This window comes from Eschrichtius robustus, chromosome X (assembly GCF_028021215.1).
Source record: "Eschrichtius robustus isolate mEscRob2 chromosome X, mEscRob2.pri, whole genome shotgun sequence".
Classification (NCBI taxonomy): domain Eukaryota; kingdom Metazoa; phylum Chordata; class Mammalia; order Artiodactyla; family Eschrichtiidae; genus Eschrichtius; species Eschrichtius robustus.
In genome coordinates, this window is record NC_090845.1 from 39406753 (window position 1) to 39434181 (window position 27429).

Genomic DNA, 27429 nt, shown 5'->3' on the forward strand with positions numbered 1-27429 from the left:
TATAAACATAGAAATATAGATGTATTAATTTGTGAAAGCGTAAAGCTCTTATGTGAGTGCTTTGGTCCCCAGACTGTAGTTTGCCAACCCCTCTACTACACTGTCGCTATTGAAGAGCCCGTGGATATAACAACATAAAACCAGATCTTATACAAGTAGTTCTTCAAACTTTCCAGTTTATTAAATCCTTCGTAAAGAAGTTTTCTATCTACTTTAGTTTAGAAGATATACTTCAGTATATCTTACTTATACTTCAGTAAGTTTTGAGAGTAAAACATAACGATTTTGAGTTAAGAAGACCATTCACGGGCTTCCCTGGTGGCGCAGTGGTTAAGAATCTGCCTGCCAATGCAGGGGACACAGGTTTGATCCCTGGCCTGGAAAGATCCCACTTGCCACGGAGCAGCTAAGCCCGTGCGCCACAACTACTGAGCCTGCACTCTAGAGCCCGTGCTCTGCAACAAGAGAAGCCATGACAATGAGAAGCCTGCGCATCGCAACGAAGAGTAGCCACTGCTTGCCTCAACTAGAGAAAGCCCATGTGCAGCACCGAAGAACCAGCACGGCCAAAGATAAAAACAAATAAATAAATAAATTTATTTTTTAAAAAAAGAAGACCATTCACAATCTGATTACTAATATTAATGATGCAATTTTCTACTAAGCAAATTAACCTAGAAAGGAGAAGGCAGATTTTAAATTCAAAGAAAAAGAGAACTACAAGTAATTAAGCTCAATCATAATTGTAGTTAATATGTCAATCAAAATGGAACACTCCCCACTAGATGATTCTGTGTCTCATTTAAGGAAGTGGAAAACAAACAAAGAAAATGGTTAGCTCAGACTTCTGCTAAGTTAAGCTACTGTACATGCACTTAGGGAAACAACAAAGTTATTAAGTAAGGAACAGGAGAGTTGAACACAGATGAATTACTGACTTGAAGACAGAGTCAAAAGCCAATACCCCCTTTCTGGTGCCCCCTAACTGAGCTCAGAAACAAGTACCATGAAGTCTGATAGGCACAAGGGCAGGGAGGTATATTTTTAAAAGTCTAAATACAAAACACAGAAGTATGAGATATAGAATACTGGCTTTGCACCTAAGTGGCAAGGTCACACAATCATTTTGTGATATACTGGGGGGGCAAAACGCATCACCGGGACATACAAATTCAAGTGTGACTTAAGAATTTGAGAGAGGATCATCTTACTAAGACTCAGAACACAACTCAAAACCCTAAAAAGGGTGGAGAATTTGGAGTGGTTGAGGCTGACCAAAAGGCTAGAAAATCATTTTGAGGCAGAAATGTTAAAGGATTTATGTTGACTACATGTAAGAATTAGGTCCTAGATGATAATGAGGTAAGATCATTAATTAAATCAGAACTTCCCATCTCTCTCCATATAGTCACAACCAAAGTTATCATTCAGTTTAGTCAGCATGGCCTATACGTATTTGATACTTAAGCATAATCTAAACAAAAGTCTAAAAGCTAGAGTTTCAAAATTAAGTCAGGGGATATGATTAAAGGAGGCTGTGCTATCTTCTCTGAAGAAGATTAAAAATGAGACTTGTTAGTGTAGTAGATATGGCTATATTTCAGAGCAATTGCATGGAATAGATATCTTAGGAATCCTTTTGGGTCTGTGTAAAAGTATTTCATAAAGATGGTCTTTTAATGTATATAATAACTTTCAAAAGCTAGACTGTCTAACTTTGGGAGTAATAAACTCTGTATTTCAGAATCAGCAACTAATAGAATTGCTTTATAAAATATAAGGTCAAACTCACGTCAATTATTACTTATGTAACTGTTCATACCAGAATAACCGTTTTCAGGTTTAGAATCAAAGGTGCCTTCTGGATACCAGAGTTACTGCTCTGAGGAGCTGGAGCCTGCAACCTCTCTGCTAATTTACTGTTCTCTCCTGTAATTAGAGGACTCTGGGTAAGTGCTGGTTTTCATTAGGGCACAAAGGTCCTCGATAAATCTTTAAGTTAGCTGTTGATGAATTGATAGAAGGGGGAAGACTGACAAAAGGCAGCTAATTAAAGCTTCCTGGTTGACCTCTCAAAAGGTGCTGCTTAGGTGTAGCATTACTCTTGCAGATAGCAGTGCTGTACAACAGAACTTTCCGTGATGACAGAAATGTTCTATACCTGTACTGCCCAATACTGTAGCGACTGGTCACATGTGGTACTGAGCACTTGAAATGTGGCTAGTGCAACCGAGAAATCAAATTTTAAATTTTATTTACTATTAATTAAAATTAAAAATTAAGTAGCCACATATGCCTAGTGGCTATTGTATTGGATAGTGAGTACCGGCAAACGGCATTCCTAAACAAATTTTTTCTAGTTCTACAAACTGCAGGAACCCAAGAGACCGACTGGTAAGTCAGAGAAGTAATGCAGGCTATATTTTTGCAATTTGAAAAATCAATAAAGGAAAATTATAGGAAGTTATCGGAAATCTCTCTCACTTTCTGTATATACAAGGAATAAATGGTTTTATCCTCTAAATTGAATTACATGGATTCAACTCACCCTTTCCTGAAGTGATTGCAATAAACTTACCCAAATACAGAATATTGCTTCTATTTGTACAGAATATCTTTGACATACTTCACTATAGGGAAATTTGCTTTCTAATTCATGAAGCAAAGGGAATGATTTCTAGAACAGATTTCCTGCTGAGCCTCTTCCCTAGATAGACAAGCTCAGACACCCACAGCCCCTTTCCCCACCTCGGCCCCTTGCACAGTAACTCCTTCATGTAAATGGCACCCAGAGTTAGAGTACAGGTATGCCTCCTTAAGAGACACATACCCATAGAGCACAGATTTTCCAGACAGTCTGGATCACACACTCTGTCCCATGCATCCTAATAATTCAGTCTGAGAAAATACAATCCTCATATCTAGTCCTGTACTCAGGACTATGTAGTTTATATAAGAAGTATTATTTCTAGAGGATGTAAAAAAACTGAAGTATTAAAATTCTAGAGCTCGGTATGAAATAAAAGGAGGGGAAAAATTCAACATATGAAATGTCTGATAACCAAAATGGTGAAAAGAAATTTTCCATCATCATTCACAGGTGTAAAATAAAATAATGAAAGAAAGAAAGGAAAATAAAAAGAAATGGGTGATAATTCAAATCACATGTAGGGTTCTATAAACTTTTAAAACCTACAGTTCGAAAGATAGTCTGAAAATGATGTCAATGCTTTATACTTGTCCAAATAATTTTCTCATTAGTTATTTGTTGTGTCCTGTAGCTTGCTGAATAGGTTAAATGCCAAAATGAATGTATGAATATGGAAAGGAACAATTTCTGATTGCTGAGTACTGACACTATTATAACCAATAATGAGTAATAGTCTTGAAATTTCAGTAGAGTAAAATGAATAATGTTTTATATTCTGGCATAAAATAGTTTCACAAAACTTTCAGAATGGGAAAAAGGTTCAACTGCAAAAATAATAAACTCACTACCAAAAATACATTAAAATTTATAAACAGGTATAAGCCTTTTGGAAGGTAAGTTATTCATAGAGATCAAAAATCTTAAATACATGTATACACTCTGATGCCAACAATTCCAGTAGCAAAGAACTTACCCTAAGAATATAATCAGAGGTGTACAAAGATTAGTGAAAACAGAGTCAATGCAATAGTATTTATGGTTGTGGAAAACTGGAAGCAATGTCCAACAGCTGGTTAATTAAATTATGATATGTACATATGACGGAATTTTGTAGACCAATTACAAGCTTATGCTTTAGAGTAATGACTCTCAATAAGGTAAACTTATCAGAATCACCCATGGGGCTTTTTCAATAAACGTATGCCCCTCCAACCTCCTGCACGCCTGGGGCTGAGGGGGGGAGGGATGGGTGGTGTCTTGGCTGAGCTGACTGGTGTGGTGAGCTACTGTTACTATGTGAATGTGTCATGTCCTTCAAGTGTGCCAAAGTGAAAGCCAGTATTTAAGAAGACTATTTTGTCATATGGTATAAAAAAAAAAGTAGGTTATGTGGAATTCACATAACATAAAACTAACCATTTTAAAGTGTACAATTCAGTGCTAATTAGTACATTCACAATGTTATGCGGCCACCACTTCTGTCTAGATCCAAAACATCCTCATCCCAACCCAGAAAGTCCCTATACCCATTAAGCAGTCACTACCCAGTGCCTGGCAATCACCAGTTTGCTTCTTGTCTCTATGGACTTACACACGTAAATACCTATTCGAGATATTGCAAATAAATGGAACCATCCAATATGTGGCCATTTATGTCTTTTACTGCATGTCAATATCCAATTGTCCCAGCACCATGTGTTGAAAAGACTATTCCTTCCCCATTGAATTGCTTTGGCATTTTGGTTGAAAATCAACTGACCATAAATATAAGAGTTTATTCCTGAACTCTTGATTCTCTTCACCAATCTACACGTCTAACCCTATACCATACCAGTACCACAGATACTATAGCTTTATAGTAAGTGTTGGAAAATATAAGTCCTCCAACTTTGTTCTTTTTCAACAGATTGTTTTGACTATTCTTGGTCCTCTGCATTTCCATGTAAATTTAGGATCAGTTTGTCAATTTCTGCTAAAACTTTGATAGGGATTGTGTTCAACCTACAGACCAATTTGGGAAGAATTGCCATCTTAACAATATTGAGTCTTCCAATCCACGAATATTAAATACCTCTCCATTTATTTAGATCTTCTTTAATTTCTCTCAGCAATATTAGTTTACAAGTCTTAAAATTCTTTTGTTAAATTTATTCTTAAGTGTTTCATTCTTTTTGATGCTATTGTGAATGGAATTGTTTAATTTCATTTTAAGACTGTTCATTGCTCATATATAGAAATACAACTCAATTTTATATACTGATCTTGTATCTTGCAACCTTGCTGAACTTATTACTTCTAATAGATATTTGCAGATTCCTAAGGATTTTCTATATACAAGATCATGTCATCTGTAAACAAAGACAACTTTACTTTCTTTCCAATCTGGATGCCTTTTTTTTTTTTTTGCCTGACTGTACTAGAGCCTGAGAATCTGTATTTTTAATAAGTTCCCAGGTGATGCTGATGCTGATGGTCTGGGGATCACACTTGGAGAGCCACTGCTCTAAAGAATGTATATCACAGGATGGATATGACACTAGAGGAAAGCTACTAGAGTCACTAGAAGGGGAGTGACTATTACAATATATCACAGGTATAAGATCCTTTCTTTCTAGATACTGTGAAGGAAAATGATGATCAAAATGGTCAGAAAAGTCTAAGCATCATTACTTTGGAAGAAATACATAAATAGAGATTATTCAGCGACATTTTTGGTGTTCTGTAATGTTTTGAAAGCCTTTAAAAATCTCAAAAATGTAAATGATGTTACTGGGGAAAAGCTAAAATGGTATGGAGCGTCCATTTAGGAATTACAGTTGTTAATAGATAGAGACCAAATCAAAGGTATTAAATATTAAAATAATAATAAAACAATAACAATAAAATGTTAATAGAAAATAATATCTATGGAGCACGTATGACTGCTAGGTACTATTCTAACTGCTATATTAATTCATTAAATCCTTACAACCCTATGAGTTACCTATTATCATTATCCCCATTTTATAGACAAGGAAATTGAGGCACACAAAATTTAAATAACTTGTTCAAGGTTACACAGCTAGTGTCAGGGTCAGAATTCACCTAAGGCGATGTAGCTCTAGAGGTCACTCTTTCCCATAACACTGTACTCATTCACTTTCTTCTTGCCACTGACAATAAAAATTTCCTACCTCTGACTTAGTAATAAAATCAATTTTCTACTGCTTTGTGTGAACTTCAAAGGGAATCATAATAATTAGGGTGTTTCCCACCATTTGATGGGCTTAAAAACAGTGTCTAGGTAGAAGGATGGGTACCTAGCTGTTCATTTGTGAAAATAAATTGTGTGGTGAGCTCTGAAAGCCAGGGAAGTTGCAATCTCTGTTCTAGAAGCTCACAGAAATGGCAGAATGAGAATTAGTTTCTTGAGGAGAGTAGGTATAACAAGCTTTAACCAGGGTGGCTGAATACACAAAGGAATACAGCCTTACCAGAAGCTGAAAAAAAACTCAGTGATAACTCTGCGGATGCTCCTAATTCTAGGTTGTTTGGTGGGTCTTAAATTTTAAAGAGGCTTGCAAAGGGATGTGGTAAATTCACATGACCCCTCTCCGCTGTGACAGCTTGCTCCTGTCCAAATGAATCTTAGTCACCACTTTGGCTATTTTAGGCCCAAGTCTGATTCAGTGGCACTGGGAGAAATACAGCATGTGTTTCTTGTGAGGGGGCAAGCCTGAGCCCTACAGTAAACGGCCTTTATTTGGGCAATGAAAGGTTCAATCCCAGACAGGGTAATGTCACACAGGCCAAAGCAACAATAGAGTTAAAAAGACTTTAGGGAAGAATTGAGAAAGAAGTATAATTAATAGCTTCTTTGGGAAAGAAATTAACTTCAAAAATGGCTAACCATTCACTTTGGATAAGATTTTTTTTTTCTTTTGTAGGCCATACTGGTTCAGGCGTATAGCAAAGCAAAAAACCAAAAGTCTTGGGAAACTTCTTTGGGCACCATCTCAATAATGGCATGTCATTAATAATTATTGTTTTGCCGAGGATTTTTAAATAGAGAAGAGCCAGTTTGTACCCGTGACTGCAAAAACAACTAGGAAAAAGGCTTAACTGGGAATAATCATCACCAACAGTGACATGTTAGAATTACCCTTACTCTACAGTTGCACTCGCCAATAGAACTTTTTGCAATGATGGAAGTGTCCTATATCTGCTCTGTCCAATATGGCAGCCACTAGCCACATATGGTTGCCGAACACTTGGAATGTGCTAATGTGACTGAGGAACTGACCTTTTTTTTTTTTAATTTTATTTATTTATTCATTTAATTTTTTGGCTACGTTGGGTCTTCGTTGCTGTGTGCGGGCTTTCTCTAGTTGCTGTGAGCAGGGGCTACTCTTCGTTGCGGTGCGCAGGCTTCTCATTGCGGTGGCTTCTCGTTGCGGAGCACAGGCTCTAGGCACGTGGGCTCCAGTAGTTGTGGCATGCGGGCTCAGCAGCTGTGGCTCGTGGGCTCAGCAGCTGTGGCTCGCAGGCCCTAGAGCGCAGGCTCAGTAGTTGTGGCGCACAGGCTTAGTTGCTCCGCAGCATGTGGGATCTTCCTGGACCAGGGCTCGAACCTGTGTCCCCTGCGTTGGCAGGCAGATTCTCAACCACTGCACCACCAGGGAAGTCCCGGAACTGACCTTTTAATTTTAGTTAATTTAGATTTAAAACGCTACATGTGGCTAGTGGCTAATATGTTGGCCAGTTCAGCTCCATATGATAATACTGTAGCCTACATAGTTTCCTGAAAATTCATATAAATGTTCTTATAAATCCAGAGTTGAATACAATCATTCACATATTTCAGGAGTCAAATAACAATGAATTAATAATATTATTGCAACTTATGACATATCTGAAAATACTTATGAAGAGAAGTTTTATAGTTGGCAGGAGTCACATGGCTAAGGAGGACTCATCTAATCAACCACTTAGAGGATAGAGCTAAGTTTTTTAATAGTAATTAAAGTAAGTCAAATATAAGTTAACTTTAAGACCATAATATAATAGTTTCCTCTGTTGGGGGGAGGAGGGAAATGCTGTCCCATAAGATTTTTGCCCAGTGCTGAAAGATTCCATTATTTTATTCCGGGTCTTTTTCAAAAACCTCAAAAACCTTTTAAAGTCAAATGGGCCCTCCATATGAAGTAAATACTGTGTTTTGTTTGTTTATTTGTCTGTTTTTGGTGGGGTGGAGGATAGGGAGCATGGTAAACGGGAGAAAGGTACCCTAGGAAGAATAAAGAAAAAGTGAGAAAAGTGATTTGAAAATATTTTCTAGTAGACTAAGGTAGTGGGGATTTTTACTGCTTTGTGATGGCTGTTCAACCCTAGTTCCAATTCTAATTTGGTATTATCCCCATTGAACTAAACTCACATTTTCTGACAAAATATTTAAGTTTGAGAAAGCATGGCCTAGATTAAAATTCAACAATAATGGATAATAATAGCAAATTACTATTTTTAAAGTAATTATATCTCTGCTATGAATTTTAGAGATAACATAAATCTAAAATATGATTAATCTTCCATTTATTATAACTTATGGTTTGGATTTGTACTTAGATATTACCTTAAATGACTTAAAAAACCAAAATCTTATTGAAATAATGGTAACTTTTGGAAATAAGAATTTAGCTGTAAGAAAGCAACAGCCAATACCAGGATAATATTTATGGGCACTGAAACAGAATAAAAACATTATCATCAACTGCCTCTATCTGGCTTTTTGATGATTTCTTTAATTTACCTTTAGTTTCCTCCTTGCATTAAATTTCCTCAGTTGTTCTACTGTTTCTGGAAGATGAATCTTGTAGGCATAACGATCCCGCTCCTATAAAAGATGAAAGATAATGAACACACATAACTGTTTAAAAGAGTGAAGGAGCTTAATCTAAATAAACAGTAAGCCCAAATTGGATATGAAGGTCAAAACTGATAGTAAAATATTATTTCATTTTCAGCAATAACAAAGGGCTAAAATAATGGTCCATGTAATTTTCAGATATATGGCTATGTGGCTAAAACAATTAAATCATAATTACTATGAAGGTATGAAGTTACCTTTGATACAATCTTGTCAGGTAAAATGAGCCTTTAAAAAATTAACTCCACAACTAACTCAGCATTCTAAGTTGTCAGGAATAACTGGAGTTAAAAAAGAGTCACAGTATCTTCAAACTAGGACAAACTTTTCAAGGCCATCTAATTCAACCACTTCCCACGTGGGATCCCCTGCAATTCCTGATGGATGATCATTCTGTTTGACCTCATACAACAGATTACTTTATGGCAGCCCACTACAATTTTAAGAAAGTGAAAAAATTCTTACTCAGCCTGGTCCCACATCTGGCTTGTATGGACTAGCTCTTCTCCTTGGGGATCATAGAGCAAACATACTACCTCTTCCATATAATACCCCTTTAGTAGTTAAGAGGGGGATCATGCTTCCACTAAATCTATTCCTCTCTGTGATAACATCTCCAGTTGCCTCAACTTCTCATGTATATTTCAATCTGTGTTTCATTCTCCTTGTCTCCCTCTTTGATTCTAGTCTAATTTGTCAGTGTATCTGGAAGATTTTATGCTACAAGTATTTATTTTAGAAATATTTCTTGAGTGCCTACTATATGCCAGGCATTGTTCTATGCTCTTGGGATTAACAAGTAAACAAAACCAGCAAAGATTCTGGCCCTCATGTAGCTCATATTTCAGTGGGAGAAGATAAAATACAAAAAAAAGGTAAATTATAGAGTATGTTAAGAGTGCTATGGAATAAAGCAAAAAGTAAGGCAGGGTAAAGGTACATTGCAATTTAAAATAGGATGGTCAAAGTAGGCTCAACTGAGAAAGTGATATCCAAAAGAGGTGAGAGAGTGGGTCTAGGCAGATAGAACAACTAATGCAAAGGCCTTTCAAAGGAGAGAGTGTACCTGAAATTTTCAATAAATAGCAAGGAGACCCGTGTGTGGAGTAAATAGTAGATCAGATTAGAGAAGTGGCAAGGCTGGTGGAGGGCATAAAGGGCCTTTGGCTTTTATTCTGAGTGGGAGATGGAGCAACTGGGGGGTTTTTGAGCTGCAGTGATGTGATCTGACAAGTTTAGAGGAACACTCTGGTTGTTGTGTTGAGAATAGATTGGAAGGGGGCGAGGGTTTAAAAAAAAAGGCAGGGAGACCAGTTAGGAGGTTACTGTAGTAATCCAGGGGAGAGATGATGGTAGATGAAACCAGATGGAAACAGTAAAAAGGGTGAAAGGGAGATAGACTCTGAATGTAATTTGTTTTGTTTTCCCGAAAAAGTTTTACTGAGGTATAATTAGCATACAATTAACTGCACATGTACGATGGGATAAGTTTTGACATATGTATATAAACATAAAACCATCACCACAATCATAATGAACATATCCATCATTCTCAAAAGCTTCCTTGTGTCTCTGTCATCCCCTTCCCCAACCCCAGGCAATCACTGATCTACTCTCCGTTACTTTAGATTAGTTTGCATTTTCTAGAATTTTATATAGATGGAATAATACAGTACATGTTAATCATTGTCCAACTTCATTCACTCAGCCTAAATATTTTAACTTCACCCATGTTGTTGCATGTGCCAATAGTTCATTCCTTTTTATTGCTGAGGGGTATTCCATTGTATAGATGTACCATAAACTTGTTTATTCATTCACCTGTTGATGGACCCTGGGTTGTTTCCAATTTTTGCCTATTATGTATAAGGATGCTGTGAACATTAATGTACAAGTCTCTGTATGGATATATGTTTCATTTCTCTTAGGTAAATACTTAGGAGTAGAATGGCTGGGTCATTTTATAAGAGTATGTTTAACATTTAAGAAGCTGCCCAACAGTTTCCCAAAGTGGTTGTACCATTTTACATTCCCATAGCATTGTATAAGTTCCAGTTGTTCAACATCTGCACCAACACTTGGTGTGTTTTAGTCTTTTTGATTTTAGCCATTCTGATATATGTGTGTATAGGTATTTCGTTGTGGTGTTAATTTGTATTTCTCTAATGACTAATGATGTTGACCATCTTTGCATGTGTTTATTTGCCATCTGGATACCATATAATATTTTCAAGTTAAGTCCAAGATCACATTATTATTATTTTGTAACTAAAATTTCTCTTTGTATGTGAACTACTTCTAAAATCAAATGTTTTGGTATCATGTACTTACAAAATTTACTTTTGAATTTAAGTAGGATTTTACAGTCAGTCCTGTCAACGCTTCACCTTATTATCAGTGAAAATTCCTAAGGAATGAATACAAACACTTGAAAATTTATTTTCTGTATTAATGACTAATAGTAACAAGAGTTCCCTGGAGAGCAAAATGATAATCTTGAGTACACATACAACACTCAAATGTCAAAATGACTCCAATTTTTATTTCTGCTAGATTCCATGTGCTAAACATCTTAGAAATAATTTCATTATCTTTAGGGGCTTAACATCCTTTTCCTGCACTGAGCCAAAATAGGTTCACCAATACAGAAGACATAAGAATTTATCAAATAATTAACTAGCAGAGAGAAGGATAAAATTACTATTTTAGAACAAGCAATGGAATCTTTTCATGGATTTCTGTTATTGCTTGTAGATTACAAATTTTAATTGTGTTAGGTCTGGTGATATTTAATTAATGTACACTGAAGAACAAACATCAAAATGGGTTTTACATTATTTTTTGAATAAAAATTGTTTTGTATCATGATAGAATACAGGGGAAAAAAAAACCCCAGGGAAGGTTTTATAAACAACAAGAAGAAAACAAACAAACAAAAAGGTACCGCATGGTATAGTAGGAAGACAAGGGCCTTGGAGTTGAAAGACTTTTGTTCAAATTCTGGGTCATTTAGGTCTAGCTGTATGACCTTACATTCTCTCAGTATCAGTTGTGCCTTTTTGCAAACTAATCTTACAGGATTGTTATGAAGATTAAATGAGATGCTGTATAGGTACATGTTTGGTTTCCCTGAGTTTTAATAATCACTTTTATTAGTCAAGACATGGAAATCTCCGACATAAAAAAGTTTAGGAGCTTTTTAAAGTGTGTGTGTGAGAACAAATAGTTTACTAAATAATGGCTATTTTCTAACTGAAAACATGTTCCTATTACATAAGAAAAAAGGTAAAAATAGAACAGTGAGAATTACAGAGGAACAAATCTGTAACCCATTTTTAATTTTTAAAACTTACTCACTTTATTCATTTCCAAAAAAGGTGAACCTAGTTACAGCATGTTTTTGAATAGAGAGTCTAAGGCTGCTATGTCCAGTACAGTAGCCACTAGGTAAGATATATTTTTATATTTATATAATTTAAATATTATAATATGATATTTAAATATAATTAAATATTCAGTTGTACTAGCCATATTTCAAGTGCTAAACAGCCAACATGTGGCTAGTGTCTATCACATTGGACAGTGCAGATATAAACACTGCCCTCATGGCAGAAAATTCTTATTGGACAGAGCTAGTAGGGGGTCTTTCCTTATTACTACTACTGAACTGAGGCTAAAATCTAACTAAATTTCACTTAAAATGAAATTGTTCAACATTTTAGGCATATGTAACAGAAAAAATTTCCATTGCTTTTTAAGAAAAAGGGGGGTTTCATTCCCTTTCTCAAGCCCTTTGTAGTCTTTGCAGTTAGTAGAACTGAGATCAAGTCTCTGGCTGACGCCTTGTGTGTGTGTGTGTGTGTGTGTGTGTGTGTGTGTGTGTGTGTGTGTGTGTGTGTGAGAGAGAGAGAGAGAGAGAGAGAGAGAGAGAGAGAGAGAGAGAGAGAGGGAGAGAGAGAGGGAGAGAGCGGCTTGAAAGATACATGTCATGTCTGGATTCTAGAGCCAGAAACAGGCATTGGAGCTGATTTTTAAAGCACTCCCCAATCCACAGAATAAACTCTTCTTTTTCCAAAGTCTACTTTTTTTAGTTAAGAGTTCTTGATAACAAGGAAATTAATGACTCAAAAGTGAAAGCAGCTAACAGAAGATTGAAAGCTAGAGAAAAGAAGTCCGACAGTGGAGGGACCCTAGGACTCAGAGGTGTGATCCTGTGGTGATATATCTGGGGTGTTTTTTTGGCCTCTTAACATATCCTCACCTGGGTGTGAGAGCAGCCCACAACCTGGAAACTCCCAGGGGAGCGCAGACAAAATGACCCACAAGAAAAGCCTCCTCTCTTTAGCCAAAGGACTGAGAAGAGGTTGGCTCTGCAGGACAGAACCCTTTTGACTTCACCCACTCCATTCCAGGGATCACCATGAAAGAAGCCAAGTTCCTACCCCTCAGAACACTTTCCACCAAACCAGCCCTGCCTGAAGCAAAGAAGAGCAAAGAGGTGGCACCCCACCCCTAGAGAACAGGGGCAGGATTACAAAGAGGAGGTAGCTGGGGAAGGAGGGGCTTTGGCACATCCCTAGTATACCCATGTGTAAAACCAATGACAACCAACAGAGCAAGAACTTTGAGACTAAACTATGGCTTATGAAGTACCTCCCAGGTTCCAAATGAGCCTCTGGGTGGCATACAAGTGGGACAGACTAGAGGAGTATTGCAAAGGCATTGAAAATGAAATTGGCATTTGAATCACAGCCCATAGAAGTGGACTAGGACATGTGTTCTGAATCTAATTGGGTTAACTGCCTACCAAAATAGAAGATTTAAATAAGAATCATAGTCTCATAACGTAATACTACTAAAAATGTGCAGCACAATATCCAGAAGTACTCTTCATACTAAGAACCAAGAAAATCTCAACTAAATTAAATTTAAATTTTGAAAGTTTAAAATAAATCACTTCCACTCTACATGTTTAACCCCTCTACAGGCTTCCTAATTCTGAATATCTTGAATCACTCAACTGAGCCTCATCAATTTTCCTTCCTTAATCGCTCTTGGTCTGGGTATTTCTTTCCCGCTCCCAGTTTTACTCCCTGCTCCAGGCCCCTGTCGCTTCCTAACTGGACAGCCCAGCTTCTATAGGATCTCTTTGCCTCTACTGCTTGCATCCCGACAGGCAACCCGCCTGTGCACAGTGTCCACAGGAATTATATGAGCATACTGCTTGCCCTGTATCATTGCTCAAAAGCTTGCAGTAGCTTTTAACTCTCTATACCCTAATATCTAAAGTACTTAATTTGGCATTCTAGATATATTCTTCCCTCAAACCAAATTTTCAGGCTACTACTACCACAACCCTTCAAATAGCTGACTTTTGTATTATGCCAGTGTTCCCTGACCCCATCCCTGAATGCCCTGAACACTTATAATGTTTTGCCTGTGCTCCTCTGTACCTCCCACATGGGCCCCCTTCAGTCCTACTAACATGTTACGTGCAGCCCTCTCTGGAGCGCTGGCCTACAGTGACCTCTCATGCCCCCCATTAGTCTTCCTGGGCTCATACTTCTGTATTCTTGTGAGGTGCTTCTCACGTGTGACTTCTTTGAGGTTATCTTTCTGTTTCTTTATGTTATATTAACAGCATTTGAAAATTCATTTCACGGGCTGACTATGCCTTTCTCTCTCTAATAGGTTGGGAAGTTTAGTGCATAGCAGACTGTGAACTCTATTTCTAGTGAACACCTCTTCTGCTCACCATTCACTAAGGTGAAGTGGAGAGAGAGAGAAGGACACAGTCAAAAAAATTTTGTTAATAAAATTATGCTTAAATTATGATTCCTGATATTTTCTAAGCAGATGAAATCACAAGATTAAAAAAAAAAAAGTCTGTTAAGGTACCTCATACCAGAAAACAAGTAAATAATAACAACCTCAAAGCATTATAAAAATGAGACAAAAGAAAAAAAATAATATTTTTCTGGATTAAACAGTCCTACCTGAAACTAATAGTAATGTGATATGAATTCAGAAAAATGTCTATAGCAACGTGTCTTGCACTTTAATGAAGTACTTGATTCACTGTCCCTTGTGCACACTACATGCTGAATATACATTTAATTGGTGTGGTGACTGATTTTTCCAAAATTCAAATTGATTAGCCTAATATAAATACCCTTTTCATCTTTATTATAGTCAATATACTTGAAGTCTATATATATTAAGGCTACAAAGGGTGTGAAAAGAGCTCAGTCGTTTATAAGAAAATTACAATCTTATTTGGTCTTACTTTTGTTGGAATGAATATTTACAGCAAACGGCACTAATTTAGATAAAAGTGTTAAATACGTATAATTTAACAACCACAAGACATTCACATATTAATTGGTCTATTTACTCAAATTCCCTTTTGAGATGGTATGATTGAACAGGACTTTTTTTTGTGGTTTGCCAAAGAAATAATTTTTTTGGACATAAAACAACGGTATCATGACTTTGAGTACTCTTCATTACAAGGATTTTCATCATTTTATTTCTCTACATTGCAGTTATTCAGGAATTTTTCATATTTAAACCATAGCTTAAATTTTAGCCATTGCTAAATTACCACCACTTATATGCACAGAAATGATTTAGAAGTATACATGGAAAAGTACTGAAATATAAGCCTGTTCTCATCAGCTAGGTAATATTCTCATTGAATTCTTCCATCTTCAGATAACACACTGCAGTGAAGGTAAACTGTAGTTCAGACATGGCAGGTGACACTAAGCTCAAACAGCCTCCTGGAATTTTTTCATTTAAGTTACGGACACTTTTTATCTTTTGTCTTTCTGGTGCCAGAAATCTATTGTGTATTAAGCTCAGATTATTTGGAAAAAGAACTATAATCATTGCAGGGATAAGGGTTTCCAAAAACAAATGTTATTAGTCAAGGTATGCAAGATAATGAAAGCCAAATTTTCTAAAGGATCTTAAAAATGACTAATATGGCTGCCATTTTCACTGTTATTTGGCATTTAAACTAGCTTCAAACAAACAAAAGATCCCCATTATGAGAAACTGAGGCAAAGGAAAAATAGGAGTCCCCCCCAAGTGGTTTATTTCTGGGAGAAAATAAGTACAAGAAAGTATCTCAGAACTGTTTACTCTTTTCAGGAATAGCTACAACTGGGGAAATTCAAGTCAAGAATAACTAGAACCAAGTATCAGAGGGTTGAATGCAGATGTGAGGAGTAATATTCTTAAGGAGAATCAAGATCCACTGGAATCTCAACATTGTTTGATAATATTATTATTCCTTGTCATCGCTGTTAAGATACATTATTAATCTATGTTTAAATATACATTATTATTTTGCATAATTTCTGGGGAGGTAGCATGGTATAGTAGTATGAACATTTATTCAGTCATTCACTCATTAAATCATTAACTAATATTTATGAGCACCTACTACACGTCAGACACTTTCAAAGGTTCTATACAGAAGTGAACCAACAGCGAAAAATTCCCACTCTTATGCAGCTTATATTTTATGGGAGTAGACAGATAAACAAATAAGTAAAATATAAGTATGTCTCATGGTGACCAACACTATGGAAAAAACTAAGGCAGGGAAGGGGGATAGGGAATACTGGTGGCAGGGAACATTCCTTCTCTCAAATTTTAAATTGGGTGGTCCGGGAAGATCTTACTAAGAAGCTGATGTCTAAGCAAAGACCTGAAGATGGTGAGGGAATAAGTCATGAGGATACCTTGGGGAAGAGTATTCTAGGGAAAGGGCACGACTAGCACAGAGGCACTGAGGCAAGTATGGGCCTGCTGAGGAACAGCAAGGAGGCCAACGTGAGGGAACAAAGTGAGAAGAGGAGAGTAGTAAGGGGTGAAATCAGAGAGGTATTGGGGAGCAAAACTGTAAACTAAATTAAGAATACCTCAGGGGACAAGGCCTAGCCTAAAGGTATAAATTCAGGGTGTACAGATAGCATTTAAAGCCATTAAAACTAGATGAGGTTTCCAAGGGTCTGAGTGTAGATAGAAGGAGGAGGGGCTGTGGCACCCCACTGTGAAGATCTGGTGGGGGGAGATGAGAAAGAATCAGCACCATCTGAAAAGGAGCAGCCAGAGAGGTAGAAGGGAAACCAGGAGAGCGAGGTGTCCTGAAGCCAAGGGAGGACAGTGTTTTGGAAGGATGGATGTCAAATGTTGCTGATATGCCAAGAGGGAGAAACCTGATATTTGGCCACTAGGCTCAGCAATGTGAAGGTCAGCAGTGACTTGACAAGAGCTATTTTAGTGGAGTTGGTAGGATTGCAAACCTGACTAGGGTGGGTTCAAGACAAAGAGATGGGAGAAACTGGAGAAAGTGAGTAGAGATAAATCTTTCTAGGAGTTTTGCTGTCAAGGAGAGCAGAGAATAGGAGTAGAAGCTGCAGGGGGTGGTTAGGTCAGGAGAAGATGTGTGTGTGTGTAATAAAAATAAACTGTAGCTTGTTAGATCCAACAGAGATCGGAAGTTGATGATGCAGGGAAGCGGACAAATGTGAGAGCGGTGACCTTGAGTAAGTGAACTGGATAGGATCTTGAGTACAAAGGAAGGGGGTGTGGCAGGCTGCATTAAAATCCTAGTTCCACCACTGACAACTTTTGTGACTTGGGGCAAGATTCTTAACCTCTCTGAGGCTTAGTTTTCTCACATGTAAAGTGAGAATTTCCTGGAACTGTTTAGCAGTGTAATGTCTTCATCAAATAGTACTGTCTCATTGAAGTCCCAAGTTATACCTTTAATACTTCATCAGCAGGATGGGATATAAAAAGAACTTTTAAAATCTGCCTTTTTCCTAAGACGATAAACCCATATCTAGTATCTACTGAAATAAAAATAATGCTATGAAGTATACATTCACACCCAAAATAATGATAATCACTTTTTAATTATCACACAGTTGAGTGCTATTTCCGTTGTTCACGTTGCACATCTTTGGAACATGTGTTGGTAGAGAACAAATAGGCCTTCCTCCCTGATGGATTCTGCCTTAATCTGCTTTTGTACCCTCTTGTGATGAGAGCTGAATGTCACTCGAATGGTACATCCTCTTAGATGTTTACAGAGGATGTACAGAAACAGCAAATAAGATGAACAAAACTGTAACGAAAAAATGCTCAGGAAAAAAAAAAGGGTGGAAAGGGGCACCTTACAGAGCAATGCATTCCTGTCACTGGAACAAAGTATAGATGGCCACCTATGAGCTCATGTACCTTAAGCCATGGGTGATTCAGTGCTTCATAAACAGTGATCCTTTCAGCAGGATCCAGCATCAGCATGCGGCGTACTAGGTCTTTGGCACTTTCAGAGATATGGCTCCACTGCCTTGGATTCATCTGAAGAGGGGGAAAGGAAAATTACACAGTTATGTCCAGTGAGAAGTTAACATTCTCTGTTATTTAATATTCCTATGCTGTTTCAACGTGAATAAAATTCTTGGAGCAGGGTGGAGAAATCTGATTCTGAAGGCTTGCTTTCTAAGGAAGACGAGGACAGATGCAATTCTTTTTCTGTTGTTGTTGTTCAATACATGAGAATTTGCAGCAGTAAATATTCGTTATACATGTTCTTGTTGTTATATATGTAATAATATTTTTAATAATTGAAGAATAGAACGTTCATGATTCCAGGTTCTACCTCAGCTAAAATAAAGAGTCTAGCATGTAGACTCTAAAAAGGTTAGAACACTTTGATCCAGAAAGGACTAAAATAAAATTTAAAAATTTAAAATTTTGAAGAAATATTTTTAATATTTTGCTTTTCAAACTTGGAATTAGCAGTAATTGTAAAGCTACGCAAAGTAGCTTTTATTAAGAGGAGACTTTGGTCACTGTATGTCATTTTCAGTATTTAGGAAAAAATATACCATTATTATAGGCCCTGCAAAAAACCCAATTCACTTGTATATTGTTCTTAAAGAAGTTACTTTCCTTTCTCTTTTAGAGATGAGACAACTAAGCCACAAGGTAAATTAACTAAAGTCAAACAAAAGAACTATGAGTTGTTCCTAAGACACACGACTTGTGAGAAAGGCTGTGGATCTATGAGGAAAAGAGTTGGAAGGCTCCTGGGAAAAGGGGTATGTCTGAGACCAGGAACCAGGAAACAATGGAAAGGAATGCTTAGGGCTTGGAGTTGGGAAGGTAAGTGGGGACAGGAGGGTAGACATGGAGTAGGGTCTCACTCCCTATTTAATATGAGGAAACTGACTGATTAGGTGAGCTCATGGGGGCTGCCTGGTGCCAGGAGCTTTAAGCAATGTCATGGCTTTTAACTGGCAGAGACCGTTGTCAACTCCTAAGGGAGAAAGATGCAGAATAAAGTCCACAACAGGTTAAAGGCAAATGAAATCACAACTTGCATCACAGTACACATGAATCATTATGATCTCGCCAAGGGTTAGTATTAGACATTTCGCTCTGGCTAACGTGAGGCTTTGTTCTAGGAGACGTGGAATGGAAAATGTTCCATTTTCTTTTTCTAACAGGCAGAATTCCAAACGATAGTCACTTCTCTTGTCAGATCCCTTAATTTAAATGAATGCCGGGGGCTTCCCGGGTGGCGCAGTGGTTGAGAATCTGCCTGCTAATGCAGGGGACACGGGTTCGAGCCCTGGTCTGGGAGGATCCCACATGCCGCGGAGCGGCTGGGCCCGTGAGCCACAGCTGCTGAGCCTGCGCGTCTGGAGCCTGTGCTCTGCAACGAGAGAGGCCGCGATGGTGAGAGGCCCGCGCGCCGCGATGAAGAGTGGCCCCCGCTTGCCGCAGCTAGAGAGACCCCTCACAGAGGCGAAGACCCAACACAGCCAAAAATAAATTAAATAAATAAATAAATAAACAACTTAAAAAAAAAAGCACTAGGCTTCTACTTTCTTCTAAAAAAAAAAATGAATGCCATGAGACTGTTGAAATATTGTCATCCTACTGAAATTGTGATCAGTTGACGAGTTTGAAATAAGGAGGTAAGTGATTAGATGGGGCTTAGATAGTCTTGTTTCCTCTTCCCCATCTTGGGGCTGATGTTGTAGTTTTTAAAGTCTGAATGATCTGTCCTCAGGAAAGGGGTTGAGAAATCATCTGAAAGTGGTGGTAAGATTTCTGAAGTGAATAGAGGTTGAGAAGTATATACTCCCCAGTCCTTTTTATGAGGAAGCCCAATCCAGGGTTTTCTCTTCCTTTGGCAGAGAAGACTAGTTGAAATTAATTTGGGAGGTTGAGTACATAAGGGGGAACAAAACAGGGCTATAAAACAGTCTCACTTATTTGAATACTAAAGCCAGGCAGCTAAGAACTCCTGCTGCGTAGATACCAACTGGCTATCCAGAAATAAGTGATATAAGATGACACTGTATCTTTTAGAGACTTTGTGAAATATATTTCTGTCCTTTATAAAAAAATTAATTGAAATTAAATGTTAGCACATATTTTAGCTAAATAGTATTCTCCCATATTGACCTTAAAAGATCAAGTAAGCTAGTAAACAAGAATAAAAAGTTAAATTAAAATCATTTAAGATCAGTAGTAGTTTATAAACTATGACAATTTAAATGTACTACATTTAAAATATGTCATCAAAATTTTCCTGAAAATACTCATAGAGATCAAGGATTTTAATATTTTTTTTGTTAAGGACCACCAGGGTGATAAAATATTTTTGAGATCTGCTTCAAAATAATCTAGTAGCATGTGGAATATAGATAAAACAAGGTTGGCTGTACGTTGATAAGTGTTAAAGCTGGGGGTTCATTATACTATTATCTCTACTATGTTGTTTGTTAGAAATTTTCAGTAATAAAAAATGTAAAAATAAATGCTGACACAATCACAGCACAGTATTTTTTTAAAGGCCCAATAGGTTCACCACTGATGGTAGAGATGGATCTATACTTCAAGATGCTGAAAACCTGAGGCTTTTGTAAGGAAAGCCATGAATATAAGTGAGAGGTGAGGTTAGCCAAGTAATAGTAAATATGAATTAACCTCAAAGCTTCAAACCCCCAGGTACAGAAATTATGGTATAGCTGCCACCATCCATCTGACTATATTATACTATAATGCTAAGAATAGGAAATTTTCAAACAAATTTTTGGACATATGTGAACAGTCCAAGTTTTTTTTTTTTTAAACAAAGAAACAAAGATAACTATTCAATGCTTTAAAAATAGACAAAATCAAATACCAGAAGCCGTTGGAATGAAGCACATTGCCTTGGAAACCAGGAAGTTAGCAACTGAACAAACACAAAGGAAGAATTCTATTATTAGCGAATGCTTATAACTCAAAAAGGCAGGTGGGAGATTTTATTATATGGTACCTACGTCATAAGTCGCTGTGAGGATGAAAAGAGTTAATATAAGTAAAGTGCTTAGAATAGTTCCTGGAACATAGTAAGTGCTATGTATGAGTTAGCTATCATTATTGCTAGTATTATTATTATGCTGATGCATTACTGTGTTTATTTTCATATGCTAGTATCTGTGATTTCACTTGGCAAAATTCAACCAGAAAGCCATAACCGTGCATTCCTGATAGCCACTTACAATTTCAAGGGATTGGAGGGGGATGATTACTTACAAGCAGTTTCCTGAGACTTTTAGTTACCTTGAAAGGATTGATTTTATTCCCCAGTGGTCAACTGACTCTAAGAGAAGCAGAAAAACCTATACTTAAAACATCTTTCTCTGTTAACAGAGTTTTGGCATATATCTTAATCCAAATAAAATAAAAGACAAACCTGTATGCCTTTATAAGCTGATGGTACATAAAGCCCAAGGGAAAAAAAGTACAGACCATTCTCACCTTCTCACTTCCACAAGCTCCAGGATAAGGCTACAACTCTGAAACTACTTTACCTTTCATTTCTTTTTTTTTCTTTTTCTTTATTTGTTTCAAGTCCCATATAAAATTCTAACATAACTGAGGAATTGGAAAAAAAAAAAAAACTTTAGGGGCCTCACAGTTTTGGAGTGTAGTGTTATATAAACCTGTGTGTTTCGTTTTATGTTGCCAGGCATGGCTGAAAATGAAACAGTGATTCTGTTGAATAGAAAGTACATGTGTTAATAATAACGGGAGGGAAAAGAACTGCCTCAAAATAAGCTGCCCTGATTTGATATCCAGACACATACTCCTCTGTGCTTCCCATACAGAGCATCCTACTCCGTCAACCATACAAGGTAGTACAGGGCAATAAAGTATAAGAGCTCGGGTGGTGAAACCAACCTTAAGCTTATTTCTAAGAATCCCCTAGGTCTTTTTGGTATAGCCACTCATGATGTCAGTAATGACTTCTTAAATTACTTAGTAACGAAAGTAATAATGTACTAATCAGGAGTCTGTGAATAGTACATGCAGTTTCCAATTCACAGTAGCCAAAGATGAATATAAATATTTAAATCACACCAAAATGGCTCTAAATTATATTATGAAATGCCGTTGTGATACTGGCATTTCAGTTTATCCTGGAAGGTAAACGGCAAATTTTTCAGCTGTGCTGGCTGACTACATAAAATGCAATAAAATAACATGTATGATAAAGCAAAATCAAATAAAGGCTAATAGACACTAAATCTAAAATTAAGATAAAGAATGACTAACTACCTGGATGAAATTTCCATTTTAACTTTACAAATCAAGCAAAAAGTAATAAAAATAAAGCCCTTTTCTCAAATTACACAAAGAAGGGCCAAAGAAGTTTATTTTCCAGCTTAGCCTGAATAAATAGGTTCGGTCACCAGACAGCTAATGGATACTATAAAATCTGGGCACAGCTTTGTCACAAACACCTTACCCAGGGTAAAATAAAAGGTCAAATTTGCTCACAATAAATTCCAAGGAGCAGTCCAAATTCTTTCCCTGGGCTAGAATTTTATTTGAAATAAGTAGGGCACTAACCAATTACTTTGACTTAGCTAAAGAGGCAGTTTTGCTAGAATGTACTTGTGGTAAAAAAATTTGATTTGTAGTGTGGCTTTATGACTCTGAGAGCCCAGGACTCTTACACTGTTGATTAGCACATGGAGGAAAAGGGGAACATCCATCTGATCTCTGGTTTTTACACTGTATCAAAGACGAGTGGGGACCCTGTCTTCTGGACTGAACACAGAGTTGGAATCCAAATACATGGGATAGACTTTAGGGGCAGCACAGAGGGAATGAGAAGGGAGGGGTGAGGCAATGGTTGTTTTAAAGCCAGTCATCTGGATGACAGTTCGGCCGATAGGGTCAAATTTACTTGAGGCCTTTGTTGCCTAACAAGGCTGGTGGATCAATGATGCAAGCATCTCTGACTGGGTGACTATGTGACAACCAGTAAGTAATCCAAAGACAGACAGCAACTTCAAAACACATTTTTCAGAATAATTTAATCTCAATGGAAAAATAAAACGTTCATAATATGTTACCTTATATTTTCCTTTAATAATGCCTTCAAACAATCTTTCCTTGGTTCCATAAAAAGGCAAACAACCGCTTAGCAGGATAAAAAGGATCACGCCACAACCCCAGACATCTACAGGTTTTCCATAAGGCTCTCTTTTGACAACTTCTGGGGCCATAAAATGAGGTGTTCCGACGCGTCCTACATTTAAAATGACAACATCAAGGGAAAATGTTTACATAAAATGGGCTTTTTGTTTCCCATTTGAAAACTGAAAATAATAGAACAGTAACAGTGTGAATGACAAGGTTAACAATGCAAATATTCTCTTACCACCTCTCCCCTCCTCTATAAAATCAAGGAAAAAAGGCAGAAAGAAAAAAATTATTTATCTAATCACGTCTTGAAAATATTGAGCCCAGGAGAGGTACTTTGTCTTCTAACACTGTTACTTCCTATTGAATTCCATAGGCTGCATGGTAAGTATTTACCCATTTGTTGCTTCATGAAGAAGTTGTTTAAATTTTCTAATTTTCACAAGTTTGAAAATTACTAAAAATATAGAGCAGAGGCAGGGGCAGGGAGAGGGGGGGCAAGTGAGAAGATATCTGTAGAGAAAAAGATTACTTTTGACTGCCAAATAGAAACTCTCAAATTAAACCTAATGCTGAGAACTTTTATTTGGAATATGAATCTGAAATCCTGTTCAGTTGATTTTAGGAATTAATTGCAGCAATTAACAATGGTTAGTAATATTTTGTTATAATAAGATTTTTTAGCTTCCTCCAAATGTTAACATTTGAACAGAATGAGAGCAAATATATGACATAAACCAAAGTAAAATCATGAAGCTCCTCCCATTCAATCTTCTTTGACTTCTACCTTTTTTGAAGCGCTTTTTTCTTTTTTTCCTATCAAAGTTAGGTTTCAGGAAGGAATCTGAAAGCAGTTGTTTGTACCCTAGTAACCATCTTTAACTCAGCATCCCAAAAGAAGTCTTTTCTTCTACTGGAGAACGAAAGGCTTGTACCCTGTAGGGAAATTATTGTGGGAGGGTAACTGCCCATCAGACTTGGCAGCTCTTCTAGCTCTATGCAGGCCCCTCCTCTCCTCCCTTTCCCTTACAGCCCCACCCTCATCATCACGAGTCCAATATAATTTTTATTTTGAAGCTTGCACAAAACTTTATGTAGAGCTCAGAACTGTGATCGGAGTTTAAAAAAAGACCTCAGAGATCTTCTAATCCAGCTAGAGAGAATATATCATAAAAGTCTTGTTGGTGATTGTCAAACCTGGTTGGGATGAGAAGGATAAAGCAGCTCTTAGCTTGTGTCCTGGGAATATTCCTTTGCTGCAGATCATAATGGTTCCTCTCCTTCCCCCATAATAGAAGAGATTAAGTTCAGGGCTCAGGGAGTGAAAATATTTTTATTTAAAATGTATAGTAGATCAGTGAAAACTCTACTGGTTGGAAGGAAAGATTTTTATTTCCATATTGCCCCATTTGGTTCCCTCAGGTAACAAAAAGAAGTAGAAATGATGAGAACTAAGCCTTCTACTTCATTAATAGCCTGGACAGGGCAGTGCCCTTGGAGAATTTGCCTTGGTCTGATGGACAGGAGCTGGTAAAAGCACGGAAAAGCAGGGTAAGAGATCAGAGTACTGGTACCAGGGCACCAGCCAGGTACCTGCCGACGGTTGGGATACTGCTTTGAAACTCAACTTGACTCCTACTATTTCCCTTACAAGACAGGACCAAGCATCTCAAAATGTAGGCCTCAATCTGGGACTAGTCAGAGCCACCACAGCCAGCCCCGGCCAGCCAGGGGAGGTTCTTTCCATTTATCCAGATTGAAGACTACCCTGGTTCTGGAGAATTAGGGTTCATCCTTGAGGAATATACATGTCTTTTGGTTCAAGAATTTGCTCATAGATGAAAGGGGAAAAGACCCTGGTAGAAAGAATACATAGGAATGAGTCTTTTATTTCATGAAGATCGGTAGGTGTGAAAGGACTGGAGTTATTAACCTTTAACATACACCAACCTCCCCAATTTCCTGGTTCGTGATCACTTGACTTTTCCTTCTTTGTGGTCACTTGATTTTTATGACTTTGACCACAGAATTCTAAGAACGGGAAGCCAATTACCAAGCCAAATTAAATGTCACTGTATATGAGACACTTCCGATGTACATTTAAATATTTAAATGTTAGCTTTTTTGATAATATAATAAAAGCTTATTACCTAGAACCTCAGGGTGGGGAGAGTTGTTCTGAATAGGTACATATTCAATACTTTAGGACCTGGATCTTTACGCACCCAAACCTTTTTACTTTAATAATTTTGGATGTCTCTCTTTCTACAATTTCCTGACTTCTCTTACACAAGATGCTGCACATAATTTAACTTCTTCTTGATGACTCAGAATTATCATTGTGGATACCAATGAAAGAACTCTGGTATGGAACCAAAATCGCCCTTGGGAACTTCAGAGGTATGCAAGGGTTGATTTCTTCAGTACCAAAAGGCTGCTGTGCTTTCCAACTTTTGGTGTCTGCTCAATGTATTTCTTTCTGTCAGGCTTTCATTTCTTTTCTTTCACTATGCTTACTCTAGCCTTGTCTTCTCCTAATTTTTGCATAAAATCTGCTATAAACGGTAATCTCATTAGAAACAAGATTCTTTCATTTAGAAAAATTTCCTAAGTGCCTGCTAGGTCCCAGACACAATCTAGGACCACTGTGGGCGTACAAGAGATAAGCCATGGTCCCCCCTTGCCCTCACAAACCTCAGTCTTTGATATAATTACAAATCCCTGCATCAAATGCTACATGGAGGTATGTAGCCCAGATAGCTATGGTAATATGGGACAGAAGGAATAGGGTTACCTCACTTGGGACGGTGAAGATCAGCCTGCTTTTAAGAGATGATTGTTAGCTAGCCTTCAAGTATACTTAGTTAACTAGATACATAAAATGACAAAAGGCATTCTAACCAGAGGGAAGAGCAGGTGCAAGGTATGACGGAACACGAATCCACAAAAGTTTCTGAAAAATGGAAGCATGTCAGCCTCAGAGTGTGTCTTTAGATGCTCACTTGAGAGAACCATGAACAGGTATTAAGGGCAGGAAATGTCTTGCTGCTATTATAATTATTTCCTAGGTTCCTAGCTATATTCTGGATAAGTGAGTTTTCCAAACAGCTGAGTTTCAGATAGGGGAAGTGTAAATATACGTAAATGGTTTTTACTATATGGAACATATAAAGGAGAGAATTCCTTTCTATTTGGAGGACTGAGTGATCAAAGATTCTAATCTGACGGGAAAATAGCTTTCTGTTAAATATTAGCAAATGAGCTGATAAGTAGTAAAATTTTCAAAAGTATTGATACCTTAAACAACATGAAAGCTTTTTATAAGAGAAATCATTTATCCCTTATCTACATATGTAGACTGTATTTTAAAAGACATTGCAATGCTTGAAGTAGGTATTTCAAGACTGCAAGGAAAGGTATGTTTAAGAAACGACAATATTTTGACCATCACAAAGTATTTTAATTCTAGAAGAATTGAGAAAAATAAATTTTGCATAACTGACACACTGTGGGTTAAAAATCAGCTTTAAAAATATACAATTTAGGGGAAAGATTCATGGACTTTAGGAAAACAGATTAACATGTAAAAAATGTCTGGGTGAATCGAATGAATCCATTTTTCCCCTTCAGTTGAGATGCACAGTAAAATATGAAGCCCATACCATTTTTAATACTAACAGGATGAAGATCCAGATCAAGAGAAACAAAGACACTATAAATGGCCAGTATATAGCATATAAAAGGAATTCGTTTTATTTCATATCATCCCATCAACCTTGAGGATGTAATCGTCAGAAATTATGTTATTTAATTGTGTAGTCTTAACATGGGGGTGATTTGTACAAATACTGGATTTGAGAGAGTTAGTTTAACAGCAACGTTTGTTTGAAAACAACAATTTAGGATTTGTAGTTGATTGCAAGATTAATATGAGCCAGCAGTGTTATAGGGTTGTCCAAAAAGCTCATGCAATCTGGGGAGCCTGATAGAAATGTAAGATCCACGGCAAAAGAAGTGATAACCTCAAGCTTCTGTGTGCTTGGAAGTACCTGTAGTTGTGCTCAGTCTTGGCTCTGTACTTGGCGCACAGTCAGGAGACTCTGAACCAGTTTATGTGAGGAATGGCTAAATTAACCTAGGCAAGTTAACTTGGATAGGACTTAGGGGGACATGATAGCTGTTTTCAAGCATCTGAATGACTATCATATGGAAGGGTTAAAATTGTTTACTGTGGCTCCAAAAGTCAGAATTAGGACCACTGGGTGGAAGTTACAGGAAGACAGACTTCCGTTCAACGCAAGGATGAACGTTTCAATACTTAGGAGCTTTCCAAAAAAGAATGAACTGTCCTGGGACATGGTGA

At 37.3% G+C, this 27429-nt stretch overlaps 1 protein-coding gene across 8 annotated transcripts in view; it reads right to left on the reverse strand.

Annotated features, from left to right (window-relative positions):
* CASK (calcium/calmodulin dependent serine protein kinase) overlaps nucleotides 1–27429 on the reverse strand; it is a 396439-nt gene that overhangs the window by 107926 nt on the left and 261084 nt on the right. For all 8 annotated transcript variants that reach the window (XM_068532540.1, XM_068532538.1, XM_068532536.1 and 5 more), the window contains exons 7-9: nucleotides 22997–23172; nucleotides 17808–17930; nucleotides 8436–8519 (exon numbers count right to left, since the gene is read on the reverse strand). In XM_068532540.1, the coding sequence (XP_068388641.1) occupies nucleotides 8436–8519; nucleotides 17808–17930; nucleotides 22997–23172 (383 nt within the window). The remainder of the gene's footprint in view (nucleotides 1–8435; nucleotides 8520–17807; nucleotides 17931–22996; nucleotides 23173–27429) is intronic.